The following is a 19,427-nucleotide window of genomic DNA, read 5'->3' as shown; positions in this document are numbered from 1 at the left end:
CTATACACATCAGCTACTACAGCAACTGAAATGACTGTAACACTTACAAATAGCTGCAGTTAGTTTCGGAATGGGTAGCAAGGAAGTAGTCCTAAATATTTCCAAAACTATAAGCATTGTATTTGGGACAAATCATTCACTAAACCCTAAACCTCAACTACATTTTCTAATGAATAATGTGGAAATTGAGCAAGTTGAGGTGACTAAACTGCTTGGAGTTATCCTGGATTGTAAACTGTCATGGTCAAAACATATTGATACAACAGTAGCTAAGATGGGGAGAAGTTTGTCCACAATAAAGCGCTGCTTTGCCTTCTTAGCAACACTATCAACAAGCCAGGTCCTACAGGCCCTGGTTTTGTCGCACCTAGACTACTGTTCAGTTGTGTGGTCAGGTGCCACAAAGAGGAACTTGTAAAACTGCAGTTGGCTCAGAACAGGGCAGCACGGCTGGCCCTCAAAAGTACACAGAGAGCTAACATTAATGACATGCACGTCAATCTCTCATGGCTCAAAGTGGAACAGATTGACTTCCTCATTAATTGTTTTTATAATAGATGTTGACAAGTTGTAGTTACCGAGCTGTCTGTTTAAAATACTAGCACACAGCTCGGACACCCATGCATACCCCACAAGACATGCCACCAGAGGTCTCTTCAAAGTCCCCAAGTCCAGAACACACTATGGGAGGCGCACAGTGCTACATAGAGCCATGAATACATGGAACTCTATTCCACATCAGGAAACTGATGCAAGCAGTAGAATCAGATTTTAAAAGCAGGTAAAAATACACCTTATGGAACAACGGGAACTGTGAAGTAATACAAACATAGGCACAGACACATGCACACTATACACACACATGTACACATGGATTTTGCATTGTAGATATGTGGTAGTGGAGTATGGGCCTGAGGGCACACACTTAGTGTGTTCTGAAATCTGTAATGAATGTATTGTAATATTTTTAAAATTGTATAACTGACTTAATTAGGGATCCATAGGGATCCATAATAAATACAAATACTCCACACACAGAGACTTGTACAAAGCTCTCCCTCACCCTCCATTTGACAAATCTAACCATAATTATATCCTCCTGATTCCTGCTTACAAGCAAAAACTAACTAGCAGGAAGCACCAGTGACTCGGTCAATAAGAAAGTGGTCAGATGAAGCAGATGCTAAGCTACAGGACTGTTTTGCTAGCACAGACTGGAATATGTTCCGGGGCACTTCCGATGCCATTGAGGAGTACACCACTCCTCAATGGCTTCATCAATAAGTGCATCGATGACATCGTCCACACAGTGACCGTACGTACCCCAACCAGAAGCTATGGATCACAGGCAATATCTGCACTTAGCTAAAGGAGCGGGACTCTAACCCGGAAGCGTATTAGAAATCCCGCTATGCCCTCCGACGAACCATCAAACAGACAAAGCGGCAATACAGGACTAAGATTGAATCATCGTACTACACCGGCTCCGATGCTCGTCGGATCTGGCAGGGCTTGCAAACTTTTACAGACGACAAAGGGAAGCACAGCCGCGAGCTGCCCAGTGACATGAAACTACCAGACGAGCCAAATTACCTCTATGCTCGCTTCAAGGCAAGTAATACCGAAGCATGCATGCGAGTATCAGCTGTTCCGGGCGACTTTGGGATCACGCACTCCGTAGCCGATGTAAGTAAAACCTTTAAACAGGTCAACATTCACAGGGCCGTAGGGTCAGACAGATTACCAGGACGTGTACTCCGAGCATGCACTGACCAACTGGCAAGTGTCTTCACTGACATTTTCAACCTGTCCCTGACTGAGTCTGTAATACCAACATGTTTCATGCCGACCACCATAGTCCCTATGCCAAAGAACACTAAGGTAACCTGCCTAAATGACTACTGACCCGTAGTCTTCATGTAGCCATGAAGTGCTTTGAAAGGCTGGTCATGGCTCACATCAACACCATTTTCCCAGAACCCTAGACCCACTCTAATTTGCATACCGCACCAACAGAACCACAGATGATGCAATCTCTATTGCACTCAACACTGCCCTTTCCCACCGGGACAAAATGAACACCTATGTGAGAATGCTATTTATTGACTACAGTTCAGCATTCAACACCATAGTGCCCTCAAAGCTCATCACTAAGCTAAGGAACCTGGGACTAAACACCTCCCTCTGTAACTGGATCCTGGACCTCCTGATGGGCCGCCCCCCAGGTGGTAAGGGTAGGTGACAACACATCCTCAACATGGGGGCCCCTCATGGGTGTGTGCTCAGTCCCTTCCTGTACTCCCTGTTCACTCATGACTGCATGGCCAGGTACGACTCCAACACCATCATACATTTTTCTGATGACATAACAGGGTCACCAACAATGATGAGACAGCATATAGGGAAGAGGTGAGAGACCTGGCCGTGTGGTGCCAGGAGAACAACCTCTCCCTCAATGTGACCAAGACAAAGGAGATAATTGTGGACTACAGGAAAAGGAGGACCGAGCACACCCTAATTCTCATCGGCAGGGCTGCAGTGGGGCACTTTGAGAGCTTCAAGTTCCTTGGTGTCCACATCACCAACAAACTATCATGGTCCAAACATATTAAGACAGTCGTGAAGAGGGCACAACAAAGCCTATTCCCCCTCAGGAGACTTCAAAAGGTTCTACAGCTGCACCACCGAGAGCTGACTGGTTGCATCACTGCCTGGTATTGAAACTGCTCGGCCTCTGACCGCAAGGCACTACAGAGGGTAGTGTGTACGGCCCAGTACTTCACTGGGGCTAAGCTTCCTGCCATCCAGGAACTCTATACCAGGCGGTGCCAAAGGAAGGTCCTAAAAATGTTCAAAGACTCCAGCCACCCTAGTCATAGACTATTCTCTCTGCTACCGCACGGCAAGCGGTACCGGAGTGCCAAGTCTAGGTCCAAAATACTTCTTAACAGCTTCTACCCCAAAGCTATAAGACTCCTGAACAGCTAATCAAAGGGCTACCCAGACCCCTCTTTTACGCTGCTGCTATTCTCTGTTTATTATCTACGCATAGTCACTTTGACTCTACCTACATGTACAACATGTACATATTACCTCAATTACCTTGACCTTGACTAACCGGTGCCCCCGCACATTGATTCTGTACCGGTACCCCTGTATATAGCCTTGCTATTGTTATTTTACTGCTGCTGTTTAATTATTTGTTACTTTTATTTTAAATTTTTTAGTGAACACTTTTTCAAAGCATTGTTGGTTAAGGGTTTGTAAGTTAGCATTTCACTGTAAGGTCTACACCTATTGTATTCGGCGCATGTGACAAATACAATTTTATTTTATTTTAATATTCAAAATGTATGACATGTTACAAATTCTAGCTACGTAGCTAACGTTAGCTAGGAGGTTAGGGTCAATGATTAGGGTTAAGTTTAGGAGTTATGTTAAATGGTTATGAGAAGGGTTAGCTGAAATGGTTATGGCTTGGGGAAGGATTATCTAAAAGAGTTAAGGTTAGGTTTAGGGGAAGAGTTAGCTAACATGCTACGTAGTTGCAAAGTAGCTAATTACCTAAAATGCTAAAGTTGTCCGTGATGATATTCCAACTTGCAACCTTTGGGTTGCCTTAAGTAACCATCTGTCTTATGTAACCATACCAAACGTTACATATCATAATAATACCCAATTTCCGTTTACTATGTTACGTCTAGTCTTAGACCAGGCTGTTCCAACCTGTGAGGGTGTTACCATGGCGAGAGGAAACTAGCCAAACAAATGTCAGTAGTATCTTTTCAAAGCTTGGGGGACACTGGGCTGTGGGTTGTCAGGGGTATTTTGTTATTTTGTTTTCTTTCTTTTCTTTACCCCAATTATATTATTTTATCCCGAGTGAAATGCAGCTTCATCCCTCTAGTTTGCAGCGCAAGGGTATGTTTTGCTTCTTTCAGGTGGTCAAAAGAGAAAAAATGTTGCAGTAGTTAGCTATCATGCTAGCATCGGCAGCTAACTTCATAGAGGTATCATGTTGATACATTGTGCGCACAAAAATTACACTTTGTAGCTAGTTAGCTACTTACTGTAGGTGTAGCATCACGTGATTCCTACAACAATGTGGTGGTGACCTTGAAAAAAAAAGTTTGACCTTCTAAGAAATATTTTCGGAGCTAACTACAAAAAAATGGATCAACTGCCTGCCAAGTGAAGTTGCTGTTGATTTATTGAGTGTCACATTTATTACGCCAACCTCTATTCATGTCTCTCATCAGATGATCAGAAAATCCTGGGGATAGATTACACTAATTTGAAGGCTTTGTGCAGAATCCACGGGCTTAGACTCAGAGACAGGTAGGCATATGACTCTCTACTCCACCTTTTATGAGTTAAGCTTCTTTCAGTTTCAGTTTATTCATATCAGTCAGTGACAGTGTACATCGGAGACCTGTATTTAATGTGGTGGTTTCTAAAATACCAACAGATGCCTACAATATCAATATCGTAGGCTACCATGGGCACTTTAAAAAAAATTCATCATGATTCAGAATAGCTCTTGCACTCTAAATCACATCATCACATTTAATCAGTTGGGTGTTTTACTCCTTTAATAAACTTGTTTTTACAGCAACAGATACCGATCAACTGAAGAGGCCCATAACGATTTCATGACCTCCTATCGAAATATATTTCTCCTGCCAAAGAAAATGGTTGCCCGGAACCCTTTCCAGACAGATAGCAAAGTGTAAGTATCTTACAGCTAGACAACAACACCCTATGCAAAACCGATGTCCTCTTCTGGGTAGACTACTTTTATAAATGAATCACGGACAGCCAGATAGCAGCATACAGTTCTCACGGATCATTATTTTAAATAAAGAGTTAACATAAGAAATTGGTCAATTTAACAGTAGGAGTGGTTTCCCGGACACAGATTAAGCCTAGTCCTGGACTAAAAGACAAATTCAATGGGAAATCTTCATCGGAAATAGTTTTTAGTCCAAGACTAGGCTTAATCCGTGTCTGGAAAACCGCCCATAGAAGTTTGTGTGGAAGAAAATGGGATGACTGCCTTTCTGTGCACTGTGCTTTTTCTAGATACCAGCAGATGTTCGTAGCTAATTGTTTTCAAAGCCAGACTAGTGTCGCAAGAAATGATTGAGGTTTTCCACGTCTTATGAGGCTACATGTTTATGAACCTAAGTAGAGGGGGATGCTTTCAGTAGCATCCAGTTAAAAAAAGAAATTGTTTCTCCATCTAGTAAATAACCAAATGGAGAGAGAGAGGCGAGGGGGTGAAGAGTGCAGACGCACCACTATTTTATACCTTTCCAATGTTTACTGATGCAAGGAGGGCGGTCATTAGATCTCTCCATCTCATCCATTAAACTGATTAAGCTCAGAGTTCGAGCTGCGGACCTTTTCACCAAAGCTCTCACTCACTCCCTAAGCCAGAAAGCTAAGTGCATGTAGATCTTGCTTTGCACTGTAATGAATTCACAGAACGTTTAAGAAATAGACCTCTCCATAGTGGAAGAAGAACAATATAAAAAAATATATATTCATAACATTTTACTTTAACTTTGACAAACGTTTAAGCAAGAAAAAAAAGGTAAACAAGTGAAAAGCAGCGTGGGCTGTTTTTACTAAGTGCCCTGGAGTGGAGTGACGCACAATAGTGAAACCTGTCAATCAAACAGGGTTTGACAACACAACAACAAACCCACTCACAGAGAGACAGATGCATTGAGTAATACATCATGTGTTACAATGGAAAGAAAGGAAGCACTACTTTCAGCTACTGTAGAAATTACTGTTCTGGTGGGCAGTGACATATGAGTCACAGCTTTAATTGCCGTGAATATAGATCCGCTCTCAGTCGGGGTTAGGCCGCTTGAAAAGGCCTTGCCATGAGAATGCCGGTGCCGGTACTCATTTTGGGTGCCAATATTCTTTATATTTACACTACCGTTCAAAAGTTTGGGGTCACTTCAAAATGTCCTTGTTTTTGAAAGAAAAGCACATTTCTTGTGCATTAAAATAACATCAAATTGATCAGAAATACAGTGTAGACATTGTTAATGTTGTAAATGACTATTGTAGCTGGAAATGGCTGATTTCTAATGGAATATCTACATAGGCGTACAGAGGCCCATTATCAGCAACCATCACTCCTGTGTTCCAATGGTACGTTGTGTTAGCTAATCCAAGTTTATCATTTTAAAAGACTAATTGATCATTAGAAAATGCTTTTGCAATTATGTTAGCACAGCTTAAAACTGTTAAAGAAGCAATAAAACTGGCCTTCTTTAGACTAGTTGAGTATCTGGAGCATCAGCATTTGTGGGTTCGATTACAGGCTCAAAATGGCCAGAAACAAAGAACTTTCCTTTGAAACCCGTCAGTCTATTCTTGTTCTGAGAAATGAAGGCTATGAGAAATTGTCAAGAAACTGAAGATCCCTTCACAGAACAGCGCAAACGGGTTCTAACCAGAATAGAAAGAGGAGTGGGAGGCCTCAGTGCACAACTGAGCAAGAGGACAAGTACATTAGAGTGTCTAGTTTGAGAAACAGACACCTCACAAGTCCTCAACTGGCAGCTTCATTAAATAGTACCCACAAAACACCAGTCTCAGCGACTCCGGGATGCTGGCCTTCTAGGCAGAGTTGCCACAAAAAGCCATATCTCAGACTGGCCAATAAAAAGAAAAGATAGGCAAAAGAACACAGACACGGGACAGAGGACGATTGTTGAAAAGTGTTATGGACAGACTATTCTAAGTTTTTAGGTGTTCCGATCACAAAGAAGAACTTTCGTGAGACGCAGAAAAGATGCTGAAGGAGTGCTTGATGCCATCTGTCAAGTATGGTGGAGGCAATGTGATGGTCTGGGGGTGCTTTGGTGGTAAAAGTGGGAGATTTGTACAGGGTAAAATGGATCTTGAAGAAGGAAGGCTATCATTCCATTTTTCAACGCCATGCCATACCCTGTGGACGGCGCTTAATTGGAGCCAATTTCCTCCTACAACAGGACAATGACCCAAAGTACAGCTCCTGACTATGCAAGAACTATTTCGGGAAGAAGCAGTCACCGAAGCAGTAAGGGAGAGCCAGCACAGTCACCGGATCTCAACCCTATTGAGCTGTTGTGGGAGCAGCTTGACCGTATGGTACGTAAGAAGTGCACATCAAGCCAATCCAAGTTGTGGGAGGTGCTTCAGGAAGCATGGGGTTAAATCTCTTCAGATTACCTCAACAAATTGACAACTAGAATGTCAAAGGTCTGCAAGGCTGTAATTGCTGCAAATGGAGGATTCTTTGACGAAAGCAACGTTTGAAGGACACTTAATTAAATTAAAAATCATTATTTATAACCTTGTCAACGTCTTGACTATATTTCCTATTCATTTTGCAACTCATTTCATGTATGTTTTCAAGGAAAACAAGGACATTTCTAAGTGACCCCAAACTTTTGAACGGTTTGTAGGTGCAGGAGCTGCACAATACTTTTATCTAATATTATAGAAGAGGAACAGGAGCTCAAGCAGCAAAACATGGTAGGTGCTGGTACTCAGCTCCGGTGAGCTCCTGCCCAAGTCAAGCACTGTTAATAGGATTAGTCTACATAGGACATGCCACTATGATTAACTTAACCTAGTTCAATGAAGTGAGTTTGTCAGTGGGGTCTCTTTCTCTGGTTGACAGAAAGTAAACCTGCTCAATGTGACGTTTTCCCCTGAGAGGACTTAAGTGTCGTCAGTTGAAATGTGTTTCCTCCTACACATTGGTGCTGCTGGCGTCCAGGTTAAGTGGGTGGGTGTTAAGGATCGTGGTTTGGCGGGTCATGTTTCGGAGAACACATCGACCTTCATCGCATGACTCAGGTAGCCTAGTGGTTAGAGCGTAGGACTAGTAACCGACAGGTTGCAAGATCGAATCCCTGAGCTGACAAGGTAAAAATCTGTCGATCTGACCCTGAACAAGGCAGTTAACCTGGGCCGTCATTGAAAATAAGAATTTGTTCTTAAGTTCTTAACTGTCTTGCCTAGTTAAATAAAGGTAAAATAAGGAGGAGTTGCAGCGATGAGAGAAGATCGCAATTTGGGGAGAAAAGGGGGGTAAAAAATAATTGTTGTCATTGTTCCCACCAGCGCTCCCGGCCCTGAGAAGCTGAAGGCCAGTGAGAGCCAGGAAGTGAACAGGAACCAAGGTCACGGGAGACAGACTCAAGAGACACTCATCAACCAAATGATCAAAGCTCTCAAAAAGTTGTGAGTAGAGAATTGTCTGTCATGGTGATAAAGCCATGTCCTGATCTACCAGCTGGTGGGCGAGATAAATCATGATCTAATACTGAGGTGAGTTCAATAAAGGATTGTTTGCAGCGACCATGTTGCCAGAGTGACAATTTCAGTTGGAACGATTTGAATATGTTAGCCAACGTCAGCAAATTATTTCCCTTGTTGAACGCAACTCTAGTTATATTGAAGTAAAGAGTATATACTGTGATGTATGCACATTTAAGTGCAAGAACAGAACTCCTGTCCACGATATATTATTGCATGCGTTCGTTGCATCTTTAAAAAAACGTGGTATTACCTTGAAGTAGTAGATATTACTGTATAATATCCCTGCACATAACTTCTGTAGCTTAAATGAATTCAGGTTTGTACTGTACAGTACAGTATCTCTGGTTGAGTCATAGACAAACAATGCTGTGAATATTGCACTTCTCTCCAAAACCAGAAGGGGGCAGTGTATTCCCTTTGTAACTGTCTCATCATCAAATTTTCTGAACATGTGCTGCGCTGCGCTCCTTCTTCACATTTCCCCCCTTGGCTGGCCAACGGATGATGAAGTACTGTTTTCATTAGAATTAGCCAGATGCAGTCGAGGATCATTCTGGCTGCGTCCCAAATGGCACCATATTCCTTTTCCCTATACAGTGCACTTTTTGACTGGGGTCCATATGGCTCTGGTCAAAAGTAGTGCACATTGTAGGGAATAGGGTGCCATTTGGGTCAGAGCCCTGAGTTCTACAACAACAACTTCAGCAGCATGACATATTAAGAATGTCAAATCAATAGCATTTGGTGCCTCTACTACACATGGAACTGTCTCAAAGTAAACGAACCAAATCACTATACCAGCCCCAGACCTCCTTGTAATCATCAAAGCTCCTTGTAGCCTTGATTCATTTGGATGGGACAGACAGTTTATGTATGCCCTTTTGCCTTCATGTTTTGATTTCCCTGCTATCATGGTTAATCACTGTGAGATTATCCCAGACCAGCATGTTCAGTAAGTGAGTTTATTTGGCCCTCCCTGGCCATATCGTGACAAAGGCTGTGTCTGAAATGGCACCCTAATCCCAACATGCAGTGCTTTCAGAAAGTATTCACACCCCTTTACTTTCCCCACATTTTGTTGTGTTACAGCCTGAGTTTAAAATGGATTAAATTGAGATTTTGTGTCACTTATCTACACATAATAATCCATAATGTCAAAGTGGAAATGTTTTTAGAAATATTTATAAATAAATAAACAATGAAAAGCTGAAATGTCTTGAGTCTACTCTAAGTAATCAGCCCATTTGTTATGGCAAGCCTAAATAAGTTCAGGAGTAATATTTGCTTAACAAGTCATATAGACTGAGTCCAGGCAATTTACTATGTATAACAATAGTATTTTTTGTACGACTACCTCATCTCTTTACCCCACACATAAGGTCTCTCAGTTGAGCAGTGAATTTCAAACACCTGTTGGTAGATGGGTAAAAATAAAATAAAACATACCTTGAATATCCCTTTGAGCATGGTGAAGTTATTAATTACACTTTGGATGGTGTGTCAATACACCCAGTCTCTACAAAAATACATTTGTCCTTCCTAACTCAGTCACCATGAGGCCAATGGTGACTTTAAAACAGAGTTTAATGGTTGTGATAGGAGAAAACTGAGGATGGATCAATAACATTGTAATTACTCCACAATTCTAACCTAATTGACAGAGAAAAAAGGAAGCCTGTACAGAATAAAAATATTCCAAAACATGCATCCTGTTTGCAACAAGGCACTAAAGTAAAACTGCACAAAAAAATTGGCAAAGCAATTACGTTTTTATCCTGAATACAAAATAGTATATTTGGGGCAAATTCAATATAACACATTACTGAGTACCACTCTTCATATTTTGAAGTATTGATGTGGCTGCATCATGTTATGGGTATGCTTGTACTCATGATTTTAAAAAAGAGTGGAGCTAAGCACAGGCAATATCCTAGAGGAAAACCTGGTTATTTTCACCAGACAATGGGAGATGAATTCACCTGTCAGCAGGACAATAACCTAAAACGCAAGTCCAAATCTACACTGGAGTTGCTTACCAAGAAAACAGTGAATGTTCCTGAGTGGCTGAATTACAGTTTTGACACTAAATCTGCTTGAAAATATATGGCAAGACCTGAAAATGTTTGGGTGATCAATTTGACAGAGCTTGAAGAATTTTGAAAAGAATAATGGGAAAATGTTGCTCAATCCAAGTGTGAAAAAGCTCTTAGAGACTTCTCCAGAAAAACTCTTTAATCACTGCCAAAAGTATTTCTAACATGTATTAACCCAGGACTAGGGGATGAATACTTATCTAATCAAGATATATTAGTCATCAAAAAGAAAGGAGGACCAAGGCACTCTTCATATAAGAGTGAAGGCATTTGAATTAATTATATGAAGAGTGCCTTGGTCCTCCTTTCTTTTTGATGACCAATTTACCCCTTTTACCAAAGAGCACCTTCTATCTACCAAAATGTACTATTGTGTACCTTAGTAGCGCTTCCCTCCCTCCTCTTTCTACAAGATATATTAGTGTTTTATATTTAATATATATTTTAAAAATTACAAATGTTAGCATTTTTTCTTCCACTTTGACATTACAGAGTATTTTGTATAGATTGTAGACAAAAAATGGCAAAGAAATTAATTTTAGTCTCACTTTGTAACACAACAAAATGTGGTAAAAAGTCAAGGGGGTGTGAATACTTTCTGAGGACTCTGTAGTGCAGTACTTTCTTCCTATAGCGAATACGGTGCAATTTCAGATGCCGAGATGGACGTCCCTCTGGTGAGATAAGGTAGCAACATCCTCCTGGCCGACATGTTTCTATTTGGGGTGTCTGTTTCCAGCCTGCCTGTGTAGAATGGATTCATTGACATTCCTAGTGTTTTTTCCTTTTCATCGAGGCAGTGGGTTTTTACAAAGTTGCATTATTATGTGGTGTTTTTAGCTTCTCTTTCTCTGGTAGTGTTGGACAGGACAGGACCTGTGCAGAGAGAGAGAGGCCTCAGAGTGCTGTAGTATTTCATTGAGGGGATCATTGGGATATAATGTGTTGTACAGTAGGTGTGTGAAGTACTATTAGAACGAAGCCCCTCAGTGTCATCACCGACTCGATATTCAAACATTACATCAGCGTTGGGGTCAATACCATTTAAATGAGTCAATTCAGAAAGTACACTGAAATTCCAATTCCATTGAATGCTTTCAATTAGGAACATTTGAAATTTGAATTTGGTTTTCTTTCTGAATTGACTAATTGAAATGGAATTGACCCCAACTCATGTCTTCTCTATGTTCCTGACACAGTGCTCTGTTATATAAAGACAAAGGATTTAGAGAAAGCATTTTATATTACTGCAGTAAGGCTCCCAGAATTGCTCTGAATCCGAAAAAGCGCCACACAGGTTTGGCAGGGTTTTGTACAAAACCCATGTTACCCACCTGCCTCAAAATATCCATTGTCTGAAGCAATCAGAGACAAAACTAACTGCACCAACCTTTGTGCAGTATTAAGCTACTGTATTATTCCTACTTTAAAGCTCTGTCAGTGTGTTGTTTTACCATCGGCTTATCTTCTGATCTGAGGTCATTGTGTCAGCATCAGCAACAACAGGAGGAAGGTCAAGGTTAATGAAAGGTATCTCTCTCTCCTCTCTTCCACCTGGCCTACACAGATGGAACTACAGATAGCACCATTCTTTCCCTCCCATCCATATGCCTGGTCTGACTGACTATGCAGCCCTGCCTGCACTGTTTTGGCCCTAGGCTCCTGCCCTGCTTTCCTCGCTGCTTCCCTAGTTTTTCACTTCCTCTCTTTAAACTGTTTGCACTAGGCTGGGGTATCTTCATATCTAGGCTGTGGATGTCATGTGCTTGGTAAAACAACAGGTGTAGACTAACTGTGAAGTGCTTACTTAAGGGCCCTTCCCAACAACGCAGATTTTTTTTTTTTAAATAAGAGGTAATAACACGAGGAATAAATATACAATGAATAACGATAATGACAAGGGTACGAGGTAAATATGTATCATAGGTAGTGACTAGACAACAGGATAGATAATAAACAGTATGTGACGAGTCAAGAGTTAGTGCCAAGGGGGGTCAATGAAGATAGTCCGGGTATCTATTTGGTTAACTATTTAACTGTTCAGGGTCCTATTCAGGGTCCTGTTGGTTCCAGATTTGGTGCATCGGTACTGCTTGCCGTGCGGTAGCAGGGAGAACAGTCTATGACTTGGGTGGCTGGAGTCTTTGACAATTTTTAGGGCCTTCCTCTGACACCACTTGGTATAGAGGTCCTGGATGGCAGGGAGCCCGGTCCCAGGCCAAATCTTTTCAGCCCCCAGAAGGGGAAGAGGTGTTGTCGTGCCTTCTTCACAACTGTGCTGGTGTGTGTGGACCATGTTAATTCTTTAGTGATGGGGACACCGAGGAACTTGAAGCTCCTCACACGCTCCACTACAGCCCTGTTGATGTGGATGGGGGCCTCCATTTCCTTTTGTCCACCATCAGCTCCATTGTCTTGCTGATGTTGAGGGAACCACACTGCCAGGTCACTGACCTCCTTCCTATAAGCTGTCTTATTGTCATTGGTGGTCAGGCCTACCACCGTTGTGTCGTCAGCAAACTTAATAATGGCGTTGGAGATGTGCATAGCCATGCAGTCCTGGGTGAACAGGGAGTACAGGAGGGTACTAAGCACGCACCCCTGAGGGGCCCCTGTGTTGAGGGTCAGGCCTAGTTTTAATCTATTCTAACAAGTGCAGTTATTGTAGTTCTCTGCCAGTGAAATATTTATACTCAAAATAGAGTTAAGGGAATAATCTGTCTGTAGTCCAGTTACGGTATTACACAAGTCTCTTCAGAGAGAAATAACTAAACAGTCTTGTTGAAATAGCAAAAGAAAATTGGCATCAGTGAAAGGGTGCATGTTGTGCTTCCTATTGATCTTTTGAAAATAGATTCACACTTTTGTTTTGAACATGTCATGAACAGATAAATGGGAGTTAAAGGCACTGAATGTGTATTGCACACACAGTGTGATTTCTACATTCTGTGCTGACACACATACTCGTTCTTTTATCCTCGTGGGGACCTAAAATGTCTTTCAATTCAAAATCCTGTTTTGCCTAAAATAGCCTTTGTCCTCATGGGGATGTGGAAAATGTCCCCACGAGGGAGACTTTTCCTTGTTTTCCTAACCTTGTGGGGACACTTGGGGATTTCAGGTCCTCACGAGGATAGAAGAACAAGACCACACACACACACACACACACACACACACACACACACACACACACACACACACACACACACACACACACACACACGTCTCTTCAAAGTCTGTGTGCTAGCACTGGGAGCAGGAAGTGTGTGTGTGTACCTTGCAACCACCCTGCCCCTTCCCACCCGTGCCTCGATGGACAACCCAGGCCGACGGCCTCAGCGCCGGTGCTTCTGGGTAATGGTCCGAGGGAGAAGGGGGCCTCTGATGCTCTGGCCAGCAGGAAGAAATAGGCTTGTTTTATGAAGGAAACTGGCCCGCACAACCTGCTTTGTCTGCACTTTCACTCTGTTTTTGTTTTATTTCATGTATTTATTTTTCTTTATGAATCAGCGCCCTGCTCTGCTCTGTCCTGTCCCACTCCACTCCTCTATGCTTTCCATTCCGAAAGGATTTCCTCTTTCCAACCGTTCTAGTGTTGGGAGCTTCCTCAGCTACGGGATGCCGCTATGGGTTGGTTTGGGGAAAATGGTGTAACCTACCTACTTTTCTTTTGTCTGTCTGTCTTGTCTGTAGTCCAATCCAACCAGGTTGTGGGCAAAGATTTATTGTGCTGTGTGTATGTCTTTATTTACACGTGTGTTGTGACTGGTGTAGGGTTGCAAAACCTACTGGTAATTTACCAAAGTTACAGGAACTTTCGGTAATTAACAGGCAATCTATTGTGTCTTTGGTCATGTATTTAAGTATAGTATTATTTTTTTGTGTCCATATTGTCCATGAGTTTCTAGTGGATAGACCATATGGTTCAAGAGAGATTTGGCATTATTTTCAAAAAGCTCTACAATTCTCCAAACTATCAACTTTTTTCACAACTGCCACCAGTTTAGCACCAACACTTTTAAAACAAAGAAATTGACACAGTAAAATAAATAAGTGTGTAAAAAAAAATATAAAGGAGATTTCATGCTGAAACCCTCATATTAAACACAATAGTATTCACTAAGTTGATGGTTTACATTTAGCATAATGTTTTACAGCTTTCCCAGTGTCTTATTTGATTATTTTATATTTTACCTGTGATAAGGCAACACAGAGGCCCAGAGATTATTACAGACGTACCCAAAAGGCCACTAGATGTCATGCGATAATATTTCCCCCAAAACCTGGTAGTTTACCTCTAAACTTCAAAAGGTACCAGTAATATACCCTCTCTTTGCAACTCTAGAATGGTGTGTGTGCGTTGTGACTAGATTATTGTACCTTGAAGGATTTATATCAATAGCACAATGACAACACAAACCAGAAATCCAAGAAAATCTTGTAACACTGGAGCCCAGATATAAGCATCTCATTATGAGGTAGTGATGGGAGAGAGACTGCAAGATAATCAGACCATTCAGTATACGGTCTGTCTGCACATTTAGGCTTTTTCAATCTATTTCAAAAGATGAGTCAAATACAATAGACACAGAGAGAGGGAGAAGAGCCAGACAGACCTAGAATCTACCTCTATGTGATATACTCTCAGAACACAGCAAATCAATGTTGCTGTATGCCTTCAGCTATTAATTTGCCTGATTCATCCTCCTCCACTGATGGGCTGGTGCTCTGAAACCCATCTATTATCATTATCCATCTATTTGGCAGACACCATTATCCAATATTACCTCTTACAGTAAATCTGTGTGTATGTGTGTGTGTATATATCAAAAAAATATTATATATATATATATATTTCTTCATCTTTATGGAGGGTGATAACAGGGTGTCTTACTCCAAGCTAAAGTGGATATACAATGCTGTGGGGATCTGTTTCAAGGATGCAAACTTGTATGGCTGAATGCTTCAGAGGTATTTATCAGACAATGTGTCTGTGACGACTATCGTGATGTCAATGTCTAAAACCACAGGTAAAACCATCACATGCAGCCCAGACAAATCAAGTCTTCTCAGGGTTTTACTAGAGAACTAAGATCGACATTACATTTTTGGGGCTCTTATCTAGAGTGACTTCATTTGAAGTGTATTCAACTAAAGTAGGCAAAACAACCACCATATATATATATATATATATGTATATATATATATGTGTGTGTGTGTGTGTATACACACACACTACCGTTCAAACGTTTGTGGTCACTTAGAAATGTCCATGTTTTTGAAAAAAGCTATTTTTTGTCCATTAAAATAACATAAAATGAATTGATCATTAGAAAACCTGTTTGTAATTATGTTAGCACAGCTGAAAACTGTTGTAAAGAAGCAATAAAACTGGACATCTTTAGACTCTTCACTGTTGACATTGAGACTGGTTTTTCTAGACCTGAACCCCATTGAAAACCTCTGGAATGTGATCAAAGGGGAGATGGATGGTCTCAAGCCATCAAACAAAACCGAGTTGCTTGAAATGATGTGCCAGGAGTGGCATAAAGTCACCCAACATCAATGTGAAAGACTGGTGGAGAGCAGGACAAGACGCATGAAATCTGGGATTGAAAATCAGGGCTATTCCACCAAATATTCATTTCTGAACTCTTCCTAAGTTCAAACATTTAGTATTATGTTGTTTTAAAATGAACTTGTTTTCTTTGCGTTATTCTCGGTCTGACAACACTGCACCTTTTTTGTTATTTTGACCAGTTGTAATTTTTTGCAAATAAATGCTCTAAATGACAATATTTCTATTTGTAATTTGGGAGAAATGTGGTCAGTAGTTTATAGAATAAAACAAATATGTTCATTTTACCCAAACACATACCAATAAATAGTAAAACCAGAGAAACGGATCATTTTGCAGTGGTCTCTTCATTTTTCATTCCAGGGTTTTTCTTTATTTTTTACTGTTATCTACATTGTAGTATAATAGTGAAGACATCCAAACTATGAAATAACACATTATGGAATCATGTGTAACAAAAAAGTGTTCATCAAATCAAAACATATTTTATATTTGAGAGCCACCCTTTGTCTTGATGACAGCTTTACACACTCTTGGCATTCTTTCAACCAGCTTCATGTGGTCGTCACCTGGAATGCATCTCAATTAACAGGTGTGCCTTATTAAAAGTTCATTTGTGGAATTTCTTTCCCTTTTAAAGTGTTTGAGCCAATCAGTTGTGTTTGTCACAAGGTAGGGATGGTATACAGAAGAAAGCTCTATTTGGTAAAATACCAAGTCCATATTACGGCAAGAACCGCTTAAATATGCAAAGACAAACGACAGTCCATCATTACTTTAAGATATGAAGGTCAAACCGGAAAATGTCAAGAACTTTGTGCAGTCGCAAAAACCATTAAGCGCTATGATGAAACTGGCTCTCATGAGGATTGCCACAGGAAAGGAAGACAGAGGGTAAGTTCATTCAGAGTTACCAGCCTCAGATATCGGCAATCAACTGCACCTCCGATTGCACCTCACAGAGTTCAAGTAACAGACACATCTCAACATCAACTGTTTAGAAGAGACTGTGCGACTCAGGCCTTCATGGCCAAATTGCTGCAAAGAAACCACTACTAAAGAACACCAATAAGAAGAAGAGACTTGCTTGGGCCAAGAAACACGAGCAAAGGACATTGGATCGGTGGAAATCTGCCCTTTGATTTGATGAGTCCAAATTACAACCACCGTGTCTTTGTGAGACGCAGAGTAGGTGAACGGATGATCGATCTCTGCATGTGTGGTTCCCACCGTGAAGCATGGAGGAGGAGGTGTGATGATATGGGGGTGCTTTGCTGGTGACACTGTCTGTGATTTATTTAGAATTCAAGGCACACTTAACCAGCATGGCTACCACAGCATTCTGCAGCGATACGCCATACTACAATTTATACAGCAAGACAATCAGTTCAACAGGTACAGCAAGCTCTACAAGTAGATTTGGAAAATATCAGTGAGTGTGTTTGTCGGAACAAACTTGTTTTAAACACCAAGAAAACCAAAGTTATGTTGGTCTGTTCCACCAGGAAAAGGCCAACACAGCAATGGATACAAGTATGGGGGGAGTACAAATTCAGGAAGTGGCAGAAACCAAACTACAGGGAGTGCAGCTAGACAACTGATTATCATGGTCGTATCAAATAAATCATCTATGTAAATAAAAGTATTACAACTGCATGCCATGATCAGAAGGATAGCTAAATATTTACCGGAAAAAAATTTCTTAAGCAAATAACCCAAGCATTTATTGAGAGTCAGGTGAACTCCTGTTCTGTGTTATTTCATAGTCTGGGGAAATGCATCAGCTAGTGAAATTTGGAGGCTGCATATTGAACAGAACAAAGCAGCAAGGAATGTTTCAAGGTGGAGATATGGTTCTTCTGTTGTAGTCATGCTCAATGCTCTTGGTTGGTCATCAATCGACAAGATAATTGAAAAACACATGCTTATTTTATTTCATAATATACACCATTTAAAATGGCCTAACTCTATTCACAACAGTATTCAGTTGGTAAGAGACAGACATTCAGTAAATACTTGGAATAGATTGTCCATACAAAAAAGAGAAATTGTCAAAGAACATTTCGATTTGGAGCAATAAAGAAATAGAATAATTTATCTGCGCAAACCAGAAACCTCTCAATATATAAATTCAAACAATACTTTAAAACCATTTAAATATAATACATAGGAAAGTTGTGCTGGACTATGGTCGATGAAGAATCAATCTATCTTTTTAGACTGTTATAGTATTTATCTGGTGAATATGTCAGTGTATTATGTCTCTTTGTAAGTGTTATATGTGAAAATGTGATCGTATTATAAATTGTATTTTAATGTTTAAGGACTCTTGGAAGATTAGTCCAAATCAGGACTAAAAAATATCCTAATCAAATCTCATCTGGTTTGCCCTTAGTGGGACTATCATTTGTTTTTCAACAGGACAGTGACACAAAACACACCTCCAGGCTGTGTAAGGGCTATTTGACCAAGAAGGAGAATCCCCCGTCCTCAACCCAATGAGATGGTTTGGGATGAGTTGGACCGCAGAGTGAAGGAAAAGGAGCCAATGCTCAGCAGCCAGTGCTCAGCATATGTGGGAATTCCTTCAAGACTGTTGGAAAACCATTCCAGGTGACTACCTCATGAAGTTGGGTCTTGAAATTGTACGGCTTGACTGACCTTTGTCTTAAATTAATGATGGACTGTCATTTCTCTGCTTATTTGAGCTGTTCTTACCATAATATGGACTTGGTCTTTTACCAGATAGGACTATCTTCTGTATATCACCCCAACCTTGTCACAAACACATTAAAAAGGAAAGAAATTCCACTAATTAACCCCCTTTTCCACATTTTGTTACGTTAGTCTTATTCTAAATTTGTATTAAATACAACAAAAAATCCTCATCAATCTACACACAATACATCATAATGACAAAGCGAAAACTGAAATGCCTTACTACATAAGTATTTCCGATCCTTTGCTATGAGACTTGAAATTGAGCTCAAGTGCATCCTGTTTCCATTGAGATATTTCTACAACTTGATTGGAATCCACCTATGGTAAATTCAATTTACCATACACACCTGCCTATATAATGTCCCACAGTGCATGTCATGGCAAAAACCAAGCCATGAGGTTGAAGGAATTGTCCGTAGAGCTCCAAGACAGGATTGTGTTGAGGCACAGATCTGGGTAAAGGTACAACAAAAATGTATGCAGCATTGAAGGTCCCCTAGAACACAGTGGCTTCCATCATTCTTAAATGGAAGAAGTTTGGAACCACCAGCTCTCCCTAGAGCTGGCCTCCCGGCCAAACTGAGTAATCGGGGGAGAAGGGCCTTGGTCAGGGAGGTGACCAAGAACCTGATGGTCACTCTGACAGAGCTCCAGAGTTCCTCTGTTGAGATGGGAGAACCTTCCAGAAGGACAACCATCTT

The 19,427-nt window shown here is 40.9% G+C and overlaps 1 protein-coding gene across 2 annotated transcripts in view; it reads left to right on the top strand.

Annotated features, from left to right (window-relative positions):
* The first annotated feature begins 3,787 nt into the window (after window positions 1–3,787).
* cnbd1 (cyclic nucleotide binding domain containing 1) overlaps window positions 3,788–19,427 on the top strand; it is a 52,677-nt gene continuing 37,037 nt past the window's right edge. For both annotated transcript variants that reach the window (XM_029626656.2, XM_029626655.2), the window contains exons 1-4: window positions 3,788–3,921; window positions 4,260–4,338; window positions 4,613–4,729; window positions 8,137–8,256. In XM_029626656.2, the coding sequence (XP_029482516.2) occupies window positions 3,888–3,921; window positions 4,260–4,338; window positions 4,613–4,729; window positions 8,137–8,256 (350 nt within the window). In that variant the 5' untranslated portion in view covers window positions 3,788–3,887. The remainder of the gene's footprint in view (window positions 3,922–4,259; window positions 4,339–4,612; window positions 4,730–8,136; window positions 8,257–19,427) is intronic.

The sequence above is a fragment of the Oncorhynchus nerka genome, linkage group LG22 (assembly GCF_034236695.1).
Source record: "Oncorhynchus nerka isolate Pitt River linkage group LG22, Oner_Uvic_2.0, whole genome shotgun sequence".
NCBI classification, from domain to species: Eukaryota; Metazoa; Chordata; class Actinopteri; order Salmoniformes; family Salmonidae; genus Oncorhynchus; species Oncorhynchus nerka.
The sequence above is the reverse complement of the archived record's forward strand: the minus strand, read 5'-3'. Positions and strand labels throughout refer to the sequence as shown.